Here is a 24633-nt window from a genome sequence, read left to right as displayed (position 1 = left end):
AATGTATGAGTTGTGATGTGTTCAGATGAGTGAAATAAGAGAAACAAAGAATTACTTTAAAGTGTTTAATCAAAGATTTCACCCATTTCACACAGTCTGTATTCATTCCCAATAAAACACAATACACTGATTAAAATAGCTGCAAAAATACTTTTCCTTATTTTACACATTAGCACCTACTTTGAACGTGGAAAAATCAGTAACCTGACCCACTGCAATTAAAAATAAAGTGTAACAGCAGCATCGCGACATTACCAGATGTTTTACATAGTGTCGACATGAGATTAAAGTTGTCTACAATTGCATAGATCACAAGTGAAATTTTGATTGACATTGGGACTAAAATTATAATTTCAACTGAACAGGCTGCACCTAAATAAAGTGTTCCAAATATGCCAACCTTTTACAAATGTATGAATGAGTGAATAATGCCCTCATACCATAGCAGAAACTTTAAAATACAACAGGTACCACAAAATAAGCATCCCTGCATGCTCTATAATTACACTAACTTTTGAAGAAAAATATGTAGTGTCGCTTTCTGAAAGACGTTTTAAGTTTTTAACCGCACCAAGGTGATGGAAACCAATTTAAAATGCAAACAGTCTGGTAACTTCCAGGTATAAAGTTGCTGCTGTACTCTGCAGTAGTATGTAGTAGTTATAAAAAACTGATGTGCATCTTTGGAAGCATTCAAGTATGTACTGTACATACTTCATTAGTGTACCACAATAATAAAGTAATATCTCAGTTGTCAGATCTGTAAATATTTGGACACTTTTTGGAATTTGCCTTGGTACACACCGCTACAGCAGGTCATTCTGTGGATTAGGAGTTGGCCTGCCAATATGCAGACCTGGATTCAAATCCCGCTCATGCTACTTTTGTCCGTGGACAAAGACAAAAGTACCAGTTCCAGTTAAATTTTATAAATTATAATAAATCAGAAGCAACTATAAATTCTAACATGTAAAACTGCAGTGCTTTTTGGTCCCTGTAACTAATCAGACCATCAGTACTAACTTTGACAGGGTTGTGTTCCCTGCGTCTCCGCTGTAGCGTTTCTCCTCAAAGCCCAGTGATTGTCAACTTCTGTTCTCACATTTCTTTATGACCCAACACACCTATTTGGATGGCGGCTCCATAGTGAGCTCCTCTAACGTCTCCCCATCGCTTTGTCAGCCACACTGGTGAGCTGCTGATAAAAACTGGGGCTCCGCAGACTCCTCCACTGATCTTAAGTCAGGAGACTCTGTGCTGGCATCAGCAGGAGAATCCTGTGTCGTGGACTCGGACAAGCGTGGAAAGAGATCCACAGGAGATGGAAAAGGAGGACCGACAGTCAGCGCATGAACCTCAGCAGGATCGTCAGGAAACTTTGATGGGTAAGACTGCACGGCCTTTGGTGGACTTGGGGGGTCTTCGGACTCACGAGAGCTGAGCAGGTCTGTGGACTCCAGCTCAGCTGGAGCAATGCCTGAATCAGACAAAGTGGTGGAGGACACGAGAGCAGGAATGACGTTGACGGTGTGCAAGCTCAGACGCTGTGGCTCATTCTGATTCTCTGCTGCTGATGAGGGTGGCTGGTTGTCTGCCAGCTCCTCTGCACGAAACACAAAGCAATGCCAATGAAAACACATTGGAGCCAATGCAAAAAATCAGTAACTGCTGAGCACCAGACACCATGCAGGCTTTTCATGACTCACTTCAGGTGTAGCAAATTCTTTTTAAGACTTTTGGAAACAAAGCAGGCATTTCTACTCAGCAAATTCAGGGGCGCTGTGCTGGTTAGGATTAATGTCTGCAAGAACAGTCAGCAGACATTTGGAAGAACAAGTCAAGTCTGGGGTCATTTGCACAATGCCATGGAACTGCCCTAGGTCATGGATGGCAACCACCCAGCCAGACAGCTGATAGAATGACAATTCATCCCTGATTCCTGGAGAGTGGATTTCATCAGGTCTCAAACAGTTTTTCCAACAAATGACCTTTGTCTAGCCTATCTGCTAATATCGCTTTATGTAGCAATCAAGTGATGGTCATCATGAACACAATATAAGGGTAACAATTACTGTTACATGTGATTATTCATTGAAATGTAATAAGTATCTGATGTGTATCTGGCTTTAAGCACATTTCATTATGTATCACAACACAATGGTTTCTGATCAGAATGGCTGCTGAGTGAACAGAAAAGGTACCCAGATTAATCAAGTCTGGCTATTCGATTGGTTTAGAGCCCATTTATCATGGGCAGTTACAACTGCCCATGATAAATTAATGTCCCACTGAGTTGTGGCTAAATTCATACCAAGATATTTGGAAAATTCTGGTGTGATGCCTGTTCTCGCTTTCCTTGGGCACACTGCGTTGGAACCAGTATGGAGCCACACAGTGATTTAGCACAAATTTTACACTGGATGCCTTTCCTGACATATCTTGAGATGTAGAAGGATTGGGAGGGAGGTGGGCTATGAACCATGAGCAGTCTCAAGTCAACTTGCAAACAATTGGTGGACATTATGACTTGAAACTTGCAGATTCATGACTTGAGAGTGACTTGCTGGTGACTTCGTCCCACCTCTGTTTAGTACATTATTGTAGCCATAAAACAGGCTGTAAAAGCCACATGGTAAACAGATAGTTGTGTTGTATTCAATAAGAGGGAAACAGAAAGTTATACCACTATTAAAAGTTTAAAACTTTAAAATTTTACTACAGTGACAAAGATGTTTCATCTTTAATGAGGAGAAAAGGCAGGCAGTGAGAGATGGATTATTTAATTGCAGAGCCAACTGGTTTTAATCAGGTAAAGAATAATAGAGGAATTGAGTTATAACCTCACAAAAATAACTTTTTAAGTTCCAATCAGAGCTTGAACATCCTGTTTTAATATAATGCTGTGCAAAACCGTAAAACTCTGCTGTATCTTTCAATTAAGTAAATATTGTCCCTCACATGAATACTGGGGGAAATTGCATCTAATGTCATCATCTACCTTCTGCCACTGCACATTCAGCTATAATGACCAGTGTGATGGTTTTTCTACCATCAACATGTGAAGGCAGCATAACTTTAAACTGGGTAAGAGAAAAGTCATTTACAAGGTCATGAAGTAGCTGAGACATCAGCGTATAGCAGCCTCTCAGAGCGGTCAGCGGGCCGCTGGTGGTCCGGGAGCATACTGGTCAAATAACATTTTAAATGAACACCAAAATCTAACTTCAGTGTTTCCAAAATTGCTTAAACTCCAAAATCTAAGAGGCAGCAATATATTGTTGGAGTGGTAAGCAAACTTATTATTTTTACCTGAGGCCAAAATATGGCCATCGGAAGACTTATTGCGAAGACTTGCGCCTGTCCGTCCGTCTGCCTGTGCTCAGCATAACTCCAGTCCTATTACTGCCAGGGTCTTCAAATTCACAGGGAGCACTCTTGGGACACAGACCTTGGACAAGTTCAAAGATGGCTAATCTTGAACTATTCTAAGGGATCAAAAGGTCACATTCTTTCTATACCCTCTTTCATTGATTACATGCTCATACAGCCGAGGGTACTTTAGCATTGCGTTCTAGGATATTTGGGAAGTTAGTTGGTCTGTCAGATTTCCTTTTTTTTTTTAATTGGTGAAGTGGTCCTTGGTCTTGTTCCAACCTTCCTTCTGGAAGTGGTAGCTAGTGTTAAGGCACCTTGACACTTGCATGAATTTGATCCCCATACTGCTGTGCAATTCCTTGTGCCAATGCATCCTGCTTTGTCTGGCTTGATGCCACACTATATAAAATAAACATTTCGTAGCAGATGACGCATTTGCTCTCAGAACTTGGCTGATGAAATCGTTCTCTCATCGCTCTCAGAATCACAGACAAACAGCTGCAGGTTGTCTCGTGCGCATCGTGCAGAAGAGAATGCATTTGGAATCTTGTCTCAAATGTAATTATTTATTATTTATTTGTTGTTTGGGTTCTAAAAAGGAATAGTTTGCACCATCTGTCGTTAGTCATCATGTTACAGGGTAACATATGTCACAAGTCATAGAATCCAATGGACGTTGACCTTGTTTGACCTTTACTTTGGAGACCAAACATTCAACACAGTCAAAACTATTCCATTTATTAATCCTTTTATTTCAACTAATAATTTGCATAATCTTTTACTGAAATTGGAGCAATTTTAACTTTTGACCCCTGTACAAACCAAAACTGACATTTGTCACCATTTTTGCTGTTTCTACCCCATAATTCCAGAGCATTCAGTCATAGATAGTCCAAACTATACCTTTTTGGAATTACTATGATCAGACAAATAATGAAGTATAGTTTTCAACATGATTAAAGTATTTTTACATTTTGACCTCTGTAATTCTTCATTGACCCCTACCCGGGTATAATTCCGACCATGGGATGGTTATCATACATTTTTATGTAGGCCACAGTACACTGAAGCTGGATTTTAAGTGTCGTTTTATCACCTTATGTGGTACTGATTAGGTCAAAACTGATGACTGGCTCAGACTACTAGTGCCAAATGAACACAAATATATGCCCGGATAAATGAGGAGGGTTGCGTCAGGAAGGGCATCCGACGTAAAACAAGCCAACCCAACTATGCAGACTCAGAATCGAATTCCCATACCGGATCGGTCGCGGCCCGGGTTAACAACGTCCGCCACCGGTGCTATTGCCCAACAAGGGTGCCGGTGGAAATTAGGCTACTGCTGGGCGAAGACGACGAAGAAGAGGAGGAAAACGTTGCCACAAACAGTGGGAGAAGAAGAAAACTAGAAGGGTGGAAATGAGAGTGGGGACTTTGAATGTTGGTAGTATGACTGGTGAAGGGAGAGAGCTGGCTGATATGATGGAGAGGAGACAGGTAGACATATTGTGTGTGCAAGAGACCAAGTGGAAGGGAAGTAAGAGCAGGAGCATCGGTGGTGGGTACAAGTTGTTGTACCATGGTGAGGACAGGAAGAGAAATGGTGTTGGGGTCATTTTAAAGGAAGAATATGTTAAAAGTGTGTTGGAGGTTAAGAGAGTGTCTGACAGGGTGATGAGTGTGAAGTTGGAAATTGAAGGGGTGATGATGAGTATCATCAGTGCATATGCCCCACAGGTAGGTTGTGAGATGGAGAAAGAAGATTTCTGGAGTGTGTTAGATGAGGTGGTGGAGAGTGTGCCCAAGCATGAAAGAGTGGTGATAGGAGCAGACTTCAATGGGCATGTTGGTGAAGGGAACAGAGGTGATGAGGAAGTAATGGGTAGATATGGTATCAAGGATAGGAATGGGGAAGGACAGATGGTAGTTGATTTTGCAAAAAGGATGGAAATGGCTGTGGTGAATACCTACTTTAAGAAAAGGGAGGAGCACAGGGTAACATAAGAGTGGAGGAAGGTGCACACAGATGGACTACATTCTTTATAGGAGATGCAAGCTAAAAGAAATCACAGACTGTAAGATGGTAGCAGGAGAGAGTGTCACTAGACAGCATAGGATGGTTGTTTGTAGGATGACTTTAGAGGTAAAGAAGAAGAAGAGAGTGAGAGCTCAACAAAGGATCAGATGGTGGAAGCTGAAGGAGGAAGACTGTTGTGTGAAATTTAGCAAGCAGGTGAGAAAAGCACTGGTTGGAGGGAAGCAATTTTGGACAACTGGAAAAGTACTGCAGATGTGGTGAGGGAGACAGCTAGGGCAGTACTGGGTATGACATCTGGACAGTGGAAGGAAGACAAGGAGACTTGGTGGTGGAATGAAGAGGTCCAGGAAAGCATAAGGAGAAAGAGGTTGGCGAAAAAGTTTTGGGATAGTTGGAGAGATGAAGAAAGTAGACAGGAGTACAAGGAGATGCGGCATAAGGCAAAAAGAGAAGTGGCAAAAGCAAAGGAAAAGGCATATTGCGAGCTGTACAAGAAGTTAAATAGTAAGGAAGGAGAAAAGGACTTGTACTGATTGGCCAGACAAAGGGACAGAGCTGGAAAGGATGTGCAGCAGGTTAGGGTGGTAAATGATGCACATGGTAATGTGCTGACAAGTGAGGAGTGTGTGCTGAGAAGGTGGAGGGAATATTTTGAAGAGCTGATAAATAAAGAAAATGAGCGAGAGAAAAGGCTGGATGATGTGGTGAGAGTAAATCAGGAAGTACAAGAGATTAGCAAGGAAGAAGTGAGGGCTGCTTTGAAGAGGATGAAGGGTGGAAAGGCAGTTGGTCTAGATGACATTCCAGTGGAGGCATGGAAATGTCTAGGAGAGATGGTAGTAGAGTTTCTAACCAGATTTTTTAATAAAATCTTTGAAAGTGAGAGGATGCCTGAGGAGTGGAGACGAAGTGTGCTGGTTCCTATTTTCAAGAACAAGGGTGATGTGCAGAGCTGCAGTAACTACAGAGGCATGAAGCTGATCAGCCACAGCATGAAGTTATGGGAAAGAGTAGTAGAAGCTAGGCTTAGAAAACAGGTGAAGATCTGTGAGCAGCAATATGGTTTCATGCCGAGAAAGAGCAGTACAGATGCAATGTTTGCTCTGAGAATACTGTTGGAAAAGTACAGAGAAGGACAGAAAGAGTTACATTGTGTGTTTGTGGACTTAGAAAAAGCTTATGATAGGGTGCCAAGAGAAGAGTTGTGGTATTGTATGAGGAAGTCTGGAGTGGCAGAGAAGTATGTTAGGGTAGTGCAGGACATGTACAAGAATAGTGTGACAGCGGTGAGATGCGCAGTCGGAATGACAGACTCATTCAAGGTGGAGGTGGGATTACACCAAGGATCAGCTCTGAGTCCTTTCTTGTTTGCAGTGGTGATGGACAGGTTGACAGATGAGATCAGACAGGAGTCCCCATGGACTATGATGTTTGCAGATGACATTGTGATCTGTAGTGAGAGTAGAGAGCAAGTTGAGTCTAGTCTGGAGAAGTGGAGATATGCTTTGGAGAGAAGGGGAATGAAAGTCAGTAGAAGCAAGACTGAGTACATGTGTGTGAATGAGAGGGAGCCCAGTGGAATAGTGCAGTTACAAGGAGTAGAAGTGGTGAAAGTAGATGAGTTTAAATATTTGGGGTCAACTGTTCAAAGTAATGGAGAGTGTGGTAGAGAGGTGAAGAAGAGAGTGCAGGCAAGGTGGAGTGGGTGGAGAAAGGTGGCAGGAGTGATTTGTGACCGAAGAATATCACCAAGAGTGAAGGGGAAAGTTTACAAAACAGTAGTGAGACCAGCTATGTTGTATGGTTTAGAGACGGTGGCACTAACAAAAAGACAGGAGGCAGAGCTGGAGGTGGCAGAGCTGAAGATGTTGAGATTCTCTTTGGGAGTGACAAGAATGGACAAGATTAGGAATGAACATATCAGAGGGACAGCTCAGGTGGGACGGTTTGGAGACAAAGTCAGAGAGGCGAGATTGAGATGGTTTGGACATGTGCAGAGGAGGGACCCAGGGTATATAGGGAGAAGGATGAGGATGGAGCCAGCAGGCAGGAGGAGAAGAAGGAGGCCAAAGAGGAGGTTTATGGATGTGCTGAGAGAGGACATGCAGGTGGTTGGTGTGACAGAGGAAGTTACAGAGGACAGGGTGAGATGGAAACGATTGATCTGCTGTGGCGACCCCTAACGGGAACAGCCGAAAGACAAAGAAGAGATTATATATATATATATATATATATATAATATATATATATATATATATATATATATATATATATATATATATATATATATATATATATATATATATATATATAATATATATATATATATATATATTATATATATATATATATATATATATATATATATATATATATATATATATATATATATATATATATATATATATATATATATATATATATATATATATATATATATATATATATATATATATATATATATATATATATATATATATATATATATATATATATATATATATAAACAGTGCACACAGGCCAGGTTTGAGGGTCACAATACTCGAGGAAAACAGTGCAGGTGAAAAATATGACACATTCTCTATATATTATGAGCAAACAGCTCGGCGCAAATGCCACACTGTCTGCAAGAATCCACAATTTGGAGCGTGCCATCGCCTTTAACTCACCAACACCAGAGATTTCACTGTCCTTCTCATCATGAATAGCCAAGGAGTTATTACTCAGGTCGATGGATGATACAGAATGATCCAGTTTGTCCACTGAATCTGCAGCATCAGTGCTCCTCATTGCTACCTCAGAATCAGAGACATCTGAGGAAAATAACAAACAAACAAAACATTTACAGCCAAGATTTTTTCAAACATACAAAGAACATAAGAGTAGTTCTGCCTGCTGGAGTGTCCTCTTTACATGTGAACTCAGCGAGATCCCCGACTTCAGTGCTGAGCAGTGGTGGTGCAGTTTCATCAATAGTGACATCTTCAAGATCAACCACATCCTCACTTTGGCCTGAAGGTGCCATCAGAGAAGCCTGAAGACAGTTGGAGGTACAGTTAGCTTCAGCGAACAAGTCCAATTTTTCAATTTCAATTTATTTTCATTTATATAGAGCAAAATCACAAGAGAACTGCCTCAAGGCACTTTACACAAGTAAGGTTCAACCTTACTAACTCCCACAGCAACAGTGGTAAGGAAAAACCCCCTCTGAGGAAGAAACCCCAAGCAGACCAGACCCAAAGGGGTGACCCTCTGCCCAGGCCACACTACAGACATAAATTACAGAACACTTCATAAAACGAATATACAGGAAACACTGTTGGTGTACAGGACAGGACGGTCTCCAGCACAAATACCACACCCATCTCTGGATGGAGCTGCACCTTAAACAGAGAAAAAAAACAGAATCAGGGATCAGAAAGACAAGAAATACAGAATAATTAGTCAGCATTAAACAAGAAAAACGGAAGAAATACTAAGGTGATTGACGGCCACTAGCCCTAAGCTTCACGAAAACACCCAGAATTTAGGTAAAGTTGAGGCAGTGGCCCGCTCAGTTTCCTAATAAAATTAATTAAAAGAGTAAAAAGCACAAAACTATGCTATGCCAGTATGCTAGCCATACGAAAGGGAAAATAAGTGCGTCTTAAGTCTGGACTTGAAAGTCTCCACAGAATCTGTTTTATTGACGCGGGGAGATCATTCCACAGAACAGGGGCACGATATGAGAAAGCTCTATGACCCACAGACTTCTTATTTACTCTAGGGACACAAAGTAGTCCTGCACCCTGAGAACGCAAAGCCCGGGCTGGTACGTAAGGTTTAATTAGGTCAGCAAGGTAGGGAGGTGCCAGTCCATGAACAATTTTATAGACTAGTAGCAGAACCTTAAAATCTGATCTCACTGGGACAGGAAGCCAGTGTCCGAGGTCATTAAATTTCAACAAAAATCAGCAGTAGCTTCAGCTAGACTGTGTGCATCCAAGTGTGCACCTCTGAGTGCTATGACTTCAACACACAACATAAATAGCAAATGATACCAATAAATGCTAACACCTCGAGGGCTCAAACGTATAAATCTATTAGGGGTGGAAGCAAACAAATTAAGCCAATTTGATTTAAACAGTTGTGATTCGATGTAAACACACATTATTTACCCCATCTCACATTCCATTTTCAAAACAGAAAGTTGCTATTCATAAATTTCAGGAAAAGTGTCCTCAGGGGTGAACGTTCCAAAATTGTAATTATTAAATGATTAAAATACATGTCAATTTAAAAATGGAGAAACAAATATTAACTATGATTCGTCATTCATTCACATTACACATATTTTTGACTTGCAGCAAGCATTTTGTTACTTTTGCCCTATGCAAAATAATAAATAAAAAACCTTGAGAAGGGCCTGACTCACCCTTCTCTGTCTACACTGTACCATGTCTTTCCCATGTTGAATATGGACTGCATTTGTTCCAATCAAAATGCAAAGACACTGATGTCAAACTGAAGTTTTAAGATAATTAATTCTCCAACTTCCCATTCAGACCAGGCCGACAAGTCGAGAGCCAAAACCTTGATCAGTTACCCAGTGGGCATAGCTTATGATTGGCATTTTGGCAGTAATAACAAAAACTGCTTGTTGCAAACAATAAATGTCATTTGAGCAGTGAGAATAACCATACATATCATTTTGTACCACTCAATTTTTACCAATTCATTTTTGTAACTTCCACCCTGAACACTTTGCTGAAATGACAATATAGCAAAAACAAAACAGAGACATTATTCTAAATTTTTTAATGTTTTGAACATGCCATGCATGTGTCCCAGATATGCAACAAATTTTATATCTTGCTACCAGCCTTGATTTTGCGTCAGGACAGCATCAGCACGAACGCTGCCTTTTGGCAGCCCAACTGACAGCAATCCAACATAGTGACTGAGAACTTTAATCCCTGTATGTAACAGAAATAACACAGATCATCTTATTTTACTGGAGAATATCACACATACACACACAAATCTATTCCATCTGAAAATCACTAAGGCCCCTTGGGCAAAGTCCTTAATCCCCAGTTGCTCCCAGTGTGATGAAGCAGGTTAATTTATTGTGAGGCTACTTCTTTTTGATTTACATTTTGCTTGTGAATGTTCCTGGATGCAGCTTTCTTCCACAGTGTTCCACCTGTAATTTACTCTCGGGAAATTTTTCTGTTGTATGCTGCCATCTAGTGGAGGTATTGCTGTATGAGTTTATCAGCAAACTAAATTGATACAATTGTCTTGCTTAATGTATTTACTGAATAGGTTGCCTTAATCAGTATCACAGAAACTGCCCCTCCAGACAAATTTATCAGGAGCCGCCACTGCTCCTCCCCCTCAAATACCTCTGTGAATCCATGTGTTGGCAATATTGAAGAAGGTTTCTCCTCTACAGAAGGTATCTCCTCAGCAGGTTTCTCTTCTGCGGTGGGTTTCTCCTCAGGGACTTGGAAGGACGACATCACTGGCGATGCTTCGGGAAAGGCTGGAATTCGGTGCAAGTAGCCATAACCAATGCCACAACCCAAACTACAGGAAAACATTACAACACTGGCTGATTAACAGTCCACATTATTACATTTCATTTCAGCAAATACATACTGTGTGTACCTTCAAACTACCATTTCCCACTGTGCCAACATTCTTGTTTAAAATATATACAAGAGCACCTCAAAAACTGGAATATCATGAAAAAAGTTAAGCATTTTTCAATTATTTCAGAAAATGAATGAATATATGGATATAACAACTAAAATGTTAAGAGCATTTTTTTTATATTTTGATCTTGATCATGCAAAGGGGGGGGGGCACCTCAAAATATTAGAATAATTCATTTCAAGTTTGAGTAACAGTATTTATTGCAGTAAAGTACCATGAATCTCTCAGTCTGGTTCAGTACACACAACCACAATCACTGGGAAGACTGCTGACTTCACACCTGTCCAGAAGACACTCGTTGACATCCTCCACGAGGATCATTGCTGAAAGGACTGGCTGTTCACACAGTGCTGGAGCAAAATATATTTATGGCAAGTTGACTGGAAGGGAAACATGCGGGAGGAAAAGATGCACAAGCAACAAGGATGACTGCAGCCTTGAGAAGACTGTCAATAACCGAGGCTGCAGTCAGTGCATCAAGAGCCACCACACAGACGTGTCCAAGAAATGGGCTGCAAGTGTCACATTCAGAGTGACAAGACTCTCCTGAACCAGAGAGAATGTCCGAAGTGTCTTACCTGCTCAGTGGTCCAAAGTCGTCCTTTCAGCTGTAAGTAAATTTTGCATTTCATTTGGAAATCAAAGCCCCAGAGTCTGGAGGAAGAGTGTAAAGGCACAGAATCCAAGTTGCTTGAAGTCCAGTGTGAAGTTTCCACAGTCAGTGATAATTTGGGGTGCCGTGTCATCTGCTGGTGTTGGTCCACTGTGATTTATTAAGCCCAAAGTCAGCACAGCCATCCATCAGGTGATTTTAGGGCACTTCATGCTTCATTCTGCTGACAAGCTTTATGGAGATGTCGATTTTCTTTTCTAGTTGGACTTGACGCCGGCCCACAGTCCCAAAACTACAACTAGTAACTGGTTTGCTGACTATGGCATTGCTGTATTTGACTGACCAGCCAATTCACCTGATCTAAATTCTATAGAGAATCTATGGGAGATTGTCAATAGGAAAATGGGAAACACCAGAACCCAACAATCCAGAAGAGCACAAGGCTGCTATCAAAGCAACCTGAGAGCTACAGAATCACTTCTGAATGCCTAAAAAGCTTCTATACCACCTCAGCAGTGCCACAGACTGATCACCTTCATGCCACACGGCATTGATGCAGTACAACATGCAAAATGAGACTCAACCAAGTACTGAATGCAAAAAAATAACACACTTTGTAGATGTTCACCATTTCTGTATTGTTTTAACTTCTTAAAAATAAACCTCATCTACGTTTTTATTTTTTATTTATTTATTTTGGAGCTGTATGCCATAATTATCAAAATTACAATTAAAAAAATCTTAGTTTATATGTAATGAGTCTAGAATATGTAAAATTTTCACTTTCTGGAATAAGTGACAAAAAATACTGAACTTTTTCATGACATTCTCATTTTCTGAGATGCATTTGTATAAAAGAAAAACTGCATATTATTATGTTAAAAGATGCACACATGCCCAAAACAGGAGGATCGCAAGTCCGCACCTATGATAATCTTTGTAATTTTGCTTCTGTTCGCCACAAGAGTTGAAAAACAATCAAGACATGCCTGTAGCACAGACCTTGAGCTTTAATTCAAGGCGTTTACCGAAAATATCACATTTCAACCTCTACTGTGGTGGTGTAGAGAGAGAGAGAGAGAAAAAAAAAGACAAAAATTATGTCAGACTACATATAAACCCCACTTTATGCTGAACATAAAAATCACTGTGTTCTTTGAGCCGCACATCTCAAAATAAGACAATACTGAAGAATGAGATTAATCATTGTCTTAGTTGTGGCATGCAGTGATCACATCAGCTGGTCTACACTAAATATGGAAGCAGAGCACACACTACCAGTCAAAAGATTAGACACACTTTCACATTCAAATGAATGTAAAAGTCAAAATTTTGGCCACACTTTTCACATTCAAATTAATGTAACAAAAATCACACGAGAGTGGAGCATTGTATTTTTTGCTCATGACAGAAAAGGTGTGTTGAATTGAAGCAGTTTGGCAAACATGGTTAAATACAGTGCATCCAGAAAGTATTCACAGTGCTTCACTTTTTCCACATTTTGTTATGTTACAGCCTTATTCCACAATGGATGAAATTCTCCTCCCCTCCCCCCCCCCCCCCCCCCCTCAAAATTCTACACACAGTACCCCATAATGACAATGTGAAAAAGTTGTGGGTTTTTTTGTTTTTTTTAGATTTTAGCAAATTTATTAAAACTAATAAAACAAAGAATTCACATGTACCTAAGTATTCTCAGCCTTTGCCATGAAGCTCAAAATTGAGCTCAGGTACATCCTGTTTCCACTGATCATCCTTGAGATGTTTCTACAGCTTAATGAGAGTAAATTGAGTTGATTGGACATGATTTGGAAAGGCACACACCTGTCTACATATAGGGTCACACAGCTGACAGTGCATGTCCGAGCACAAACCAAGCATGAAGTCAAAGGAATTGTTTGTAGACCTCCAAGACAGGATTGTCTTGACACACAAATCTGGGGATGGGCACAGAAACAATTCTGATGCTTTGAAGGTTCCAGTGAGCACAGTGGCCTCCATCATTTGTAAACAGAAGAAACTCTGATCCACCAGGACAATTCCTAGAGCTGGACACGCGTCTAAAATGAACGATTGGGGAAGAAGGGCCTTAGTCAGGGAGATGACCAAGAACCCGATGGTCACTCTGTCAGAGCTCCAGCATTCCTCGGAGGAGAGAGGAGAACCTTCCAGAAGGACAAACATCTCTGCATCAATCAACCAATGAAGCCTGTATGACAAAGTGGTCAGACAGAAGCCAATCATTAGAAAAAGGTACATGGCAGCTGCCTGGAGTTTGCCAAAAGACACCTGAAGGACTCTCAGACCATGAGAAACAAAATTCTCTGGTCTGATGAGACAAAGATTGAACTCTTGGGTGTGAATGCCAGGTGTCATGTCTGGAGGAAACTGGGCACAATCCCTACAGTGAAGCATGGTGGTGGCAGGAACTGGGAGACTAGTCAGGACTGAGGGAAAAATGAATGCAGCAATATACAGAGACATCCTGGATCTTTCAGCAGGACAATGAACCTAAGCACACAGCCAAAATATCAAAGGAGTGGCTTCAGGACAACTCTGTGAATGTCCTTGAGTGGCCCAGCCAGAGCCCAGACCTGAATCTGATTGAACATCTCTGGAGAGATCTGAAAATGACTGTGCATTGGCATTCCCTATCCAACCTGATGGAGCTTGAGAGGTGCTGCAAAAGGAATGGGTGAAACTGCCCAAAGATAGGTGCGCCAAGCTTGTGGCATCACATTCAGAAGACTTGAGGCTGTAATTACTACCAAAGGTGCATCAACAAAGTATCGAGCAAAGTGTGTGAATAGTTATGTCCATGTGATTTATTAAATTTTTATTTTTAATAAATTGCAAAACATTAAAAAAACAAAACTTTTTATTCATGTTGTCATTATGGGGTGCTGTGAGTACAATTTTGAGGGAAAATGTGAATTAACTCCATTTTGGAATAAGGCTGTAACAATTCAAAAAGTGGAAAAAGTGAAGTACTGTGAATACTTTCCAGAAGCACTGCAACTGCCTTCCGGCACGTCTATATTTCTCAACATTAATGGCAGTGGTGACATTCTTATCACTGACAATGTTATTACGTACCTTCCTTCTCCTCCCCATGCTCCGTTTGGTGTGACCACCACCTCTCTACAAGCATCTGCTTGGGTGTTGTACACCAGCAGCTTCAGGGGCTTCCCTTCATGGGCCTCAATCAGCGAGAAGAAGTCCTCTGACTGGAAAACAGACTCTGTATGACATTTCGAAGATACTTCTGCTTTGTAAGTGTGCGCTTGTCTGTCAAGTCAAGTCTGGGAGCATATGCTGTTGCCACATGTCCACACACCACGGAACCACCCTGCATCCTCAATGACAAACACCCAGGCGGAGATCCGATCCATCCCCACCTTTAAAAAGTAACTATGTCTCTGCTGCAACCAAATAAAACTTGGGTGCCCCCTTGACCATCTCCAACCATCGGGGTCCTCAACAATGAGGCACCTACGTGCTAGATTATGTGTAGAAAAATGTGCCACCTGGCCAAAATGTCATACCCAACACATTCTCAAAATGCAAGTAATATTCTTCATCCGAGTTTCTCTAAGTAACCACTCCTTTTAACACAAAGTTATTCCAGTGACACGCAAGGATCCTCCCAAAAGACAGAGTACTAAACACATCAAGTTGTCTACTTAGATCACTGTTTAGAGTCCAAGTCTCACACTATAGTAAGCTAGGATGCACCAGGAGACTTTGTAAGCTCTTCCAGGTGTCTCATGAGCTTGAACGCTGAAGACATAAAAACATGACATCACTGTCAAGATAAGTGAATGTCTCCACAAGTTCAACGCTCGCCGCATATACAAAGATACAATGATCTCAGTCTTCATCCATAACCATCGCAAACCCAGACACTCCACTTCCTGACTTAGCTTCTTAAGCACTGCAAAGATCACAGCATCATCCACCAAGTCATGGTCAGAAAACTTTTTTTTTTTTAATCTAACATCACAAATACTTCAAGATCCTGACTACAGCAGTTATTCATAATGTAAAAATAAAACTTACATCTTGCAAAACCTGATCTGCTCCAACAATATAGTCAGTATGGGGCTGCAGTCCTGCCAGTGCAGCAGGTGAGCTGACCTCCATATCCTACAGGAAAAAGGATACAATATTACTTCAGCAAGCAATAAGACCACTGACGGGGAACAAATCAGTCACATCATTGGATTTTCCTGGACATTATTGGATCAGCTCACCAGGACGTGCCAGACATTCTCACTGGCTCCGTGGTAGCTGCAGAAGCGAACACTGGCACCAAGCAGGCCCTGTCCTCCCCACATGTTACTGGGCACCACCTCCAGCTCACGAACCCTCGTGGTTCTGGAGCTGTACACCTCCATGGTCACCGCCTTCTCCATGTTGGCCTTCAGGAGATCTCTCAGCATATCATTGTCCTGGTTCTGGTGTTTCATATTCAACAACAGCAACAACAACAAAAAAAGTCAAAACACTTCCTTAACATTAACCTCATGTTTATAATTCAGAACACCCGTCCTGATGAAATACTTACAAGTCTTTTGTTATCCAGAGACAGAATGAAGTCAAAAAAGGGCTGCAGTCCTGCTTTTTCTGCTGGTGAATTCTGCTGCACCTGTGAAAACCAACAAGCAAGTCAGACACTGCAGACCCTCAGCTGTGCTGACTGGTTTTCTGCCTTCCCAGAAAGATGCTTCATGCCTCGTCAGAAACATCTCAATGGCCCAATTTATAAATCACATTTATGGAAACATATTTCTGCTTATCACAGCGAGATGAATAATTCAATCTCAAACATTTAATGCTTATTTAAAAAAAAATTTAAGTATGAGCATGTCCCTACACATCTCTATTTCAAGCTTAAGCGTACCACAGGAAAACCATGTTGTTGCTCCATCACTAAATTAAGTAAAATAACAACATCATCAACAATTATTATTACTAATTCTAAATATTATTATGGTGATTCATGACGCGAATATGGATCAAGTTTATCTGGGAGGAGCACCAAATTTAGTTGTTTTTGCCTGACTCGTGTGCAGACACACAAACCTGATCATGACATTGTGTTCTCATCAGAGACAAAAACAGCACCTTGATAAATTGCTAGGCCCCATACATAAACATAAAATGGAATTTTAAAAGATGGGAAAATGGGTGAAATCGCCAACTATGGAAATAAATGAAAATCAACCAAAGTATGGATGGTGAAAATTTGGAGAAAAGGCTGGTATATCACAAAAAAATGATCAAAAACAAATAAAGAAAGGAGTAGGACTTTAGTTCTTCCTGCTGTCTTTTCAGACAAGTACCAAAGATAGAGACCGAATGATCCGCACAGCCACAGCTCTTCGAGGGCAGGTCGCCCAAAATGTTTTGTTAAATAAAGCTTTTTCTGTATCGGAGCGTTGTGGCTGTGCGGATCATTTGGTCTCTATCTTTGGTACAATTTTTCATGGTCCTGCACGCCTTTTTACGTGTTTTGGATGTGCGTGTCTTTATTGCATTACCCCTGAGATGCAAGCCTAGATTTGATCTGTTTTGGTGAAAGAAAATCCTTCTCCACTCTACTCCACTATGAAGCAAAGAGTGATACTGCAAAATGCAAAATATGCACTGTGCACAACTTATCCAATCACAGTCACATAAGCCTGTAACTCCTTCTGTGAGTCTTGGTGGCTTTCCTCACTCTTCTCCTTCTTGCACAGTCACTCAGTTTTTGAGAACTGTCTACTCCATGCAGATTTACCATAGAGTGCCATACTGTTTTTATTTCTTCGTAACTGATGTACAGTTGTGCTCAGACGTTTACATACTCTGGCAGAATTTTTGGCTTTTTGGACATTTTTCAGAGAGTATGAATGATAACCCCCCCCCCCCATAGTTAGTGGTTGGGTGAAGCCATTTATTGTCAAACAACTGTGTTGACTCTTTTTACATCCTAATGGCAACAGAAACTACCCAAATGACCCAGATCAAAAGTTTACATACCCCTGTTTTAATACAGCGTATTGCCTCCTTTAACATCAATGACAGCTGGAGTCTTTTGTGGTAGTTGTGGATGAGGCTCCCTGATGGTACAGCTGCCACTGAATATGCCTTGGACTTTATTTACATCAATGGTAAATCTGTGTGGAGTAGGCAGTTCTCAAAATCTGATCTGTGCAAGAAGGAGAAGAGTGAGGAAAGCCACCAAAACAACCCAGGAGAAGTTATCGGCTTATGTGGCTGTTACTGGAGAAATTGTGCACAGTGCAAATTCTGCAAGTGTTGTCATATTATCTGACCCCCCTGCCAGGGTAAACTTTTGAGCACAACTGTATATACAGTAGCTGTACTTCCTGGATGTTTAATAGTTTTGTTAAAGCCCTTGCATTAAAAATGAAATTCTACAGTAAAAGTACATATAGACTATTTCCATTCCAATGTGGTGGTTCACGGGCAAAATTACAAAAATTGTCACTGTCCAGATACTTATGGACCTAACTATAATTAAGACAACTTAGTTCTAGCTATTGCCTATGCAAAACAAACTACCGAATGGATCTGGCAGAAGATAAGGATCTCCCACCCTGCCAAAACAGTGACGATCTACTTCACCTGCACATGCGCAGTGGCACCCAAACAGGTCAAATTCTTAGTTTCAGTGGCGTTAGACTGTCACTAAATGATGTAAATCAAATAAAAAAACAAACGAAAACCCGACTACATTCGGGGTTTTCATGTATCCCATAATCCCTTGTGCGCCAGAGAGTCGATGCAGTAAAAACAACATAGAGAATCCACATGATGACAATTGTAAATGAACATTATACTACAAAAATGTATTTTTATGCTTTTCATCACATTAATAAGAGACTGCTGCATGATACCCTGAAAACTTGCTAAACAATTATAACAAATACGTGTCTGCTACGTTTAATCTGCGTGGAATTTAATAGACGCAAATCGAATTTCAGACATATTATATATATATTAGTGTGGAACAAAGAGGACAAACAGTGTTGTAAAGAACAATAATCAAGACGTTAAAGAGCAAACTTCACTTTCCCCCAGAACGACATGATCAGGAAGCGAGTGTCGCTCACAGCAGCTCCCAACGGAGACAGCCTGTGATTCTCGCATGTTTACATAAAACAAACACAACAACGTCTATAAACCCAGAGAACATATTCACGAGAGTTTTAGGCACAATATAAAAATAGTTTTATGTTGCGATGTTAATGGTGTTGTCCGTGTGCAGTAAAGTGAAGCCCGATTAGAGCGTCTCAATGCAGTTCTCAATGTTACTGAGACCTCTCCGAGGTTTTGCTGGATTTGAAACTTGAAAAGCCTCAATAACCAAATTTATGGAAATGAAATTAAGACACATTTTGACATATTTTAGCAAAGAACAACCAACAGCGGTGTGTTGATTCTGGCTATGAAAAAGAAACAGACCTCATTCTGGTTCATGTTGAGTTAAAAAAAAAAAAAACAACAACTTATTTAGCAGAAACTGAACGGGGGAAAAAAAAGAAAAATAACCCTATAACATTCTAGCTGAGTGTAAAGTATAAAGATCCCAGTGTTGACAGAGTAAACGCTGCCACCTCATCATCACACATTAGCCGCTAACGTCACAGCGCTTCATTCACACTCTCAAAAACCAGTCGAACAAGCCTTACACCGTGAACGTGGTATCCGTATGTTCCTCCGTCGGAACCGTCTGAACTCTGTGACAAACCCATTGCTTCTGTCAAAACACTTGACAACTATATAAAATTCATATGAAAACAACACGAGTGTAAATTATACAACTGACAGCCATCCTGTCTACACACCGAACCAATCGAAGATGGTTCTTCTTCTTCTTCTGGAGATTACCGGCGGGCAACAAATGAGGAAAAAGTTCATTACCGCCACCAAATGGTGAACTAAGAGCAGCGATATACAGACAAGCGACTCTAACCCCACTCGCCCCCTCCCCCAATAAATAAATAAATAAAAATTTAAAAAAATTACACTGGTCTACAAAACGTTCTGTGCTTCAGAAATAGATGGCACTATTTATTATGACATTTATTTGGCATGCTGAATTCAAATATGACAATAAAAATGGTTGACCGGTTAATAGTTTGCCAGGAGATGCATGGGACACGCAAACCTACATATACAACCCCTGGCAAAAATTATGGAATCACCGGCCTCGGAGGATGTTCATTCAGTTTGCAGGCCATGACATTGACCCTATGTGTCTTTTTGCAAGGAATGTTTTCACAGTTTTTGCTCTATGGCAAGATGCATTATCATCTTGAAAAATGATTTCATCATCCCCAAACATCCTTTCAATTGATGGGATAAGAAAAGTGTCCAAAATATCATCGTAAACTTTTGCATTTATTGATGATGTAATGACAGCCATCTCCCCAGTGCCTTTACCTGACATGCAGCCCCATATCATCAATGACTGTGGAAATTTACATGTTCTCTTCAGGCAGTCATCTTTATAAATCTCATTGGAACGGCACCAAACAAAAGTTCCAGCATCATCACCTTGTCCAATGCAGATTCGAGATTCATTACTGAATATGACTTTCATCCAGTCATCCACAGTCCACGATTGCTTTTCCTTAGCCCATTGTAACCTTGTTTTTTTCTGTTTAGGTGTGTTGTGTGGGCCGCTGAAGAGGAGGTACTGCTGGCCCACCATCACCAGAGGGCGCCCTGCCTGGAGTGCGGGCTCCAGGCACCAGAGGGCGCCGCCGCCTCACAGGAGCAGCCTCGGTGACAGCTGTCGCCCATCACCTGAGACAGCTGACGGCAATCATCAGTGGGGTATATCAGCAGGACGGCATCTCCACCTCATTGCCGAGATATCGTTTCTACCAGAGAGGTAACATATCAAAGCCTACTGAGTACACAGTTTTGACTGAGCTAGTTATTGGTTTACTGTTCCAACGAGAGGTGGAGGTACCTTTCCTGCCGTTCGGAGTTCTGGGTGCAAACGCGCCCCCATCTAACTGTTCTTTTTCCCTCGCCAGCAGTACCAGGTCCGACACGCGGAGGCAGTGGCCACCTGGGAGTTCGGGACTTGGCGGCTCCAGTATTCCCGGGGTCCTGTGGCGGAGGAAGCCGTGTGGTTCCGGTCTTACCTTGGAGAGGCGTCTCCTATCTTCGAGCCTGCCCACACGACACCTTTGTGTATTGACTTTTGTCCATTTCTGTAATTGGTTGTATTCGTTGTGCACATTCACAACAGTAAGCGTTGTTATTTTGACTTACTCCATTGTCCGTTCATTTGCGCCCCCTGTTGTGGGTCCGTGTTCCTACACTTTCCCAACAGGATATCTCGGCCAGCGTCATGGATCCCGAGGGGCGTCAACCGGCTGTTGAACGGCCAATGGAAGAACAAGGCGCACAGGCGTCCACAGGAGGGGTAATCGGTGAGTTGCAGCGGATCCTCACCGCTTTCACGACTCGGTTAGACTTGATGGCCGAGCAGAACGCCCTCCTGAACCGCAGGGTGGAGGCTCTCGCCGCGCAGGTGGAAGCGCGGCTCTCCCTCCCGTAGACCCTGTGCGTGACAGCGACGTTCCACTGGTTGTCCAACGACCCCCCCCCACCATCCCCTGAAGCATACATAAGCCCCCCAGAGCCGTACGGAGGCTGTGTGGAGACGTGCGCGGATTTCCTTATGCAGTGTTCGCTCGTCTACGCACAGCGTCCCGTCATGTACGCGACCGACGCTAGCAAAGTAGCTTATGTGATAAATCTGCTTCGTGGTGAGGCACGCGCTTGGGCTACAGCGCTCTGGGAGCAAGTTCACGGCTCCTTCTGACATATGATGGGTTTGTGAGGAGCTCAGAACAGTTTCGATCACCCTAATAGAGGAGAGACCGCTTCAGCCGTGCTGCTGTCAATGAGACAGGGGCGCCGGAGCGCAGCTGCCTATGCAGTCGACTTCCGCATCGCGGCTGCGAGGTCCGGCTGGAATAACACTGCCCTCCGCGCCGCCTTCGTAAACGGACTGTTATTGGTCCTCAAGGAGCACCTGGTGGCTAAGGACGAACCGCGGGATTTGGATGGGCTTATCGATCTTGTCATACGATTAGACAATCGGTTAAATGAGCGCCGTCGGGAACGAGACGAAGGGCGTGGCCAGGCACACGTCGTCCCTCTCCCTTCCGGTTCCAACCGCGTTCCGCCCTCCCCACGCTCCACGGCCCCTGCGCTCCGTGCGATCACAGCTCCCCCTGCTGACGAAGCTATGGACACGAGTAGGGCAACATTTAGGGCACCGGCCACACAGAGGAGGCTGGCCCGCGGAGCGTGTTTTGTTGTGGCTCGATTGAGCATCAGGTACGAGACTGCCCCGAGCGGTTAAACACCAACGCCCGCCCTAGACACTGGGCTAGGGGGGGGCCGAGACGTGCACGTGGGACACACCCACATCGCCACACGACTCACAGTTACAATCCTTTATGAGGATTTAACCCCTGAAGGCCCCAGCCATGGTGGACACGGGCTCAGAAGGGAATTTGCTTGATAGCAAATGGGCCAGGGAGATAGGGTTCCCTCTGGTGGCACTTACCTCGCCTGTGCAGGTACGGGCACTAGATGGCTCCCTACTCCCTCCAATCACTCACAAGACACCACCAGTAACTGGTGGTGTCGGGGAATCACCGGGAGGAGATCGAGTTTTTTGTGACTCCGGCCACCTCCCGTGTGATTTTAGGTTTTCCCTGGATGTTGAAACACAATCCCCGGATCGATTGGCCGTCCGGGGTAGTGGTCCAGTGGGAGCGAGACCTTGCCATCGGGTATGTTTAGGTTCCTCGGTTCCTCCCGGTTCCCAGGCCAGGGAGGAGGTCAGAGCCCGCCCAATCTAGGGACGGTGCCGGTGCAGTACCATGACCTTGCGGAGGTGTTCAGCAAGGATCTGGCACTCACCCTTCCCCCGCACCGCCCGTATGATTGTGCCATTGATTTGGTTCCAGGCGTTGAGTTCCCGTCCAGCAGGCTGTACAACCTCTCACGACCTGAACGCGAATCAATGGAGACCTACATCCGGGACTCTTTGGCTGCCGGGTTGATCCGGAATTCCACCTCCCCGATGGGTGCGGGTTTCTTTTTTGTGGGGAAAAAGGATGGCGGATTACGTCCATGCATTGATTACAGGGGGCTGAACGAAGTCACGGTTCGTAACGATACCCCTTACCTTGTTGGATTCGGTGTTCACGCCCCTGCATGGAGCCAAGATATTCACCAAGCTTGATCTTAGGAATGCGTATCACCTGGTTCGGATCCGGAAGGGAGACGAGTGGAAGACGGCATTTAACACCCCGTTGGGTCATTTTGAGTACCTGGTCATGCCGTTCGGTCTTACAAATGCTCCCGCGACGTTCCAAGCATTGGTTAATGATGTCTTGCGGGCCTTACCTGCACCGATTCGTCTTCGTATATCTAGACGACATACTCATCTTTTCTCCGGATCCTGAGACTCATGTCCGACATGTACGTCAGGTCCTGCAGCGGTTATTGGAGAACCGGCTGTTTGTTAAGGGCGAGAAGTGTGGGTTCACCGCACCTCTTTGTCCTTCCTGGGGTTCATCATCTCCCCCAACTCCGTCACTCCTGATCCGGCCAAGGTTGCAGCGGTGAGAGACTGGCCCCAACCCACAAGCCGTAGGAAGCTGCAACAGTTCCTCGCTTTGCAAATTTCTACAGGAGGTTCATTAAGGGCTACAGCCAGGTTGTTAGCCCCCTGACAGCCCTGACCTCACCAAAAGTCCCCTTCACCTGGTCGGATCGTTGCGATGCCGCGTTCAAGGAGTTGAAACGGCGCTTCTCGTCTGCACCCGTTCTGGTGCAGCCCGATCCTAGTCGCCAGTTAGTGGTTGAGGTGGACGCCTCGGACTCAGGGATAGGAGCTGTGCTGTCCCAGAGTGGGAAGACGATAAGGTCCTTCATCCGTGTGCCTATTTTTCCGCAGGTTGACCCCGGCTGAACGTGAACTATGACGTCGGCAACCGAGAACTCCTTGCGGTGTGAAAGAGGCTCTTGAAGAGTGGAGACACCTGTTGGAGGGAACGTCCGTGCCATTCACGGTTTTCACTGACCACCGGAACCCTGGAATATATCAGGACCGCCAAGCGGCTGATCCCAGGCAAGCCCGCTGGTCACTGTTCTTCGGCCCGTTTTGACTTCCGCATCACCTACCGGCCCGGGACCAAGAACCACGAAGTCGGTATGCCTTGTCCCGGGTACACGAAGACGAGGTCAAGGCGGAGTTGTCGGATCCACCGGAACCCATCATCCCGGAGTCCACTACTCGTGGCCCACCCTCACCTGGGACGTAGAGAGAACCGTCCGGGAGGCCCTGGCACGAAGCCGGGACCCTGGGGCGGACCAAAGAACAGACTTTACGTCCCACCAGAGGCAAGGGCTGCAGTCCTGGACTTCTGTCACGGCTCTAAGGCTCTCCTGTCATCCAGGGGTGCGAAGAACCGTGGCAGTTTGTCCGGCAGCGCTTCTGGTGGGCGTCCCTGGAGGACCGACGTCCGGGATTATATCCAGGCCTGCACCACCTGTGCCAGGGGCAAGGCCGACCATCGCAAGGCTCCGGGGACTGCTACAGCGCTGCCCGTGCCCTCATCGCCCTGGTCCCACATCGGCCTGGATTTGTCACGGGCCTCCCGCCGTCCCAGGGAAACACCGTGATCCTCACGATAGTGGACCGATTCTCCAAGGCGGCCCACTTCGTGGCCCTCCCGAAGCTCCCAACGGCCCAGGGAGACAGCGGACCTCCTGCGTCCACCACGTGTCGTCCTCCTGCATGGGATACCATCAGACATCGTCTCCGATCGCGGTCCCCAGTTTCTCCTCGCATGTC

General features: G+C 43.7%; 1 protein-coding gene across 1 annotated transcript in view; it reads right to left on the bottom strand.

The window, feature by feature from the left end:
- Positions 1 to 55: 55 nt before the first annotated feature.
- LOC117522563 (Golgi reassembly-stacking protein 1-like) overlaps positions 56 to 24633 on the bottom strand; it is a 46583-nt gene continuing 22005 nt past the window's right edge. Inside the window, exons 5-12 of the mRNA XM_034183999.1 lie at positions 16294 to 16374; positions 15980 to 16183; positions 15786 to 15872; positions 14823 to 14953; positions 10801 to 10984; positions 8327 to 8447; positions 8083 to 8226; positions 56 to 1603 (exon numbers count right to left, since the gene is read on the bottom strand). Coding sequence (XP_034039890.1) covers positions 1179 to 1603; positions 8083 to 8226; positions 8327 to 8447; positions 10801 to 10984; positions 14823 to 14953; positions 15786 to 15872; positions 15980 to 16183; positions 16294 to 16374 — 1377 coding nt within the window. The 3' untranslated portion in view covers positions 56 to 1178. The remainder of the gene's footprint in view (positions 1604 to 8082; positions 8227 to 8326; positions 8448 to 10800; positions 10985 to 14822; positions 14954 to 15785; positions 15873 to 15979; positions 16184 to 16293; positions 16375 to 24633) is intronic.

The sequence above is a fragment of the Thalassophryne amazonica genome, chromosome 12 (assembly GCF_902500255.1).
Source record: "Thalassophryne amazonica chromosome 12, fThaAma1.1, whole genome shotgun sequence".
In the NCBI taxonomy this organism is placed as follows: domain Eukaryota; kingdom Metazoa; phylum Chordata; class Actinopteri; order Batrachoidiformes; family Batrachoididae; genus Thalassophryne; species Thalassophryne amazonica.
The sequence above is the reverse complement of the archived record's forward strand: the minus strand, read 5'-3'. Positions and strand labels throughout refer to the sequence as shown.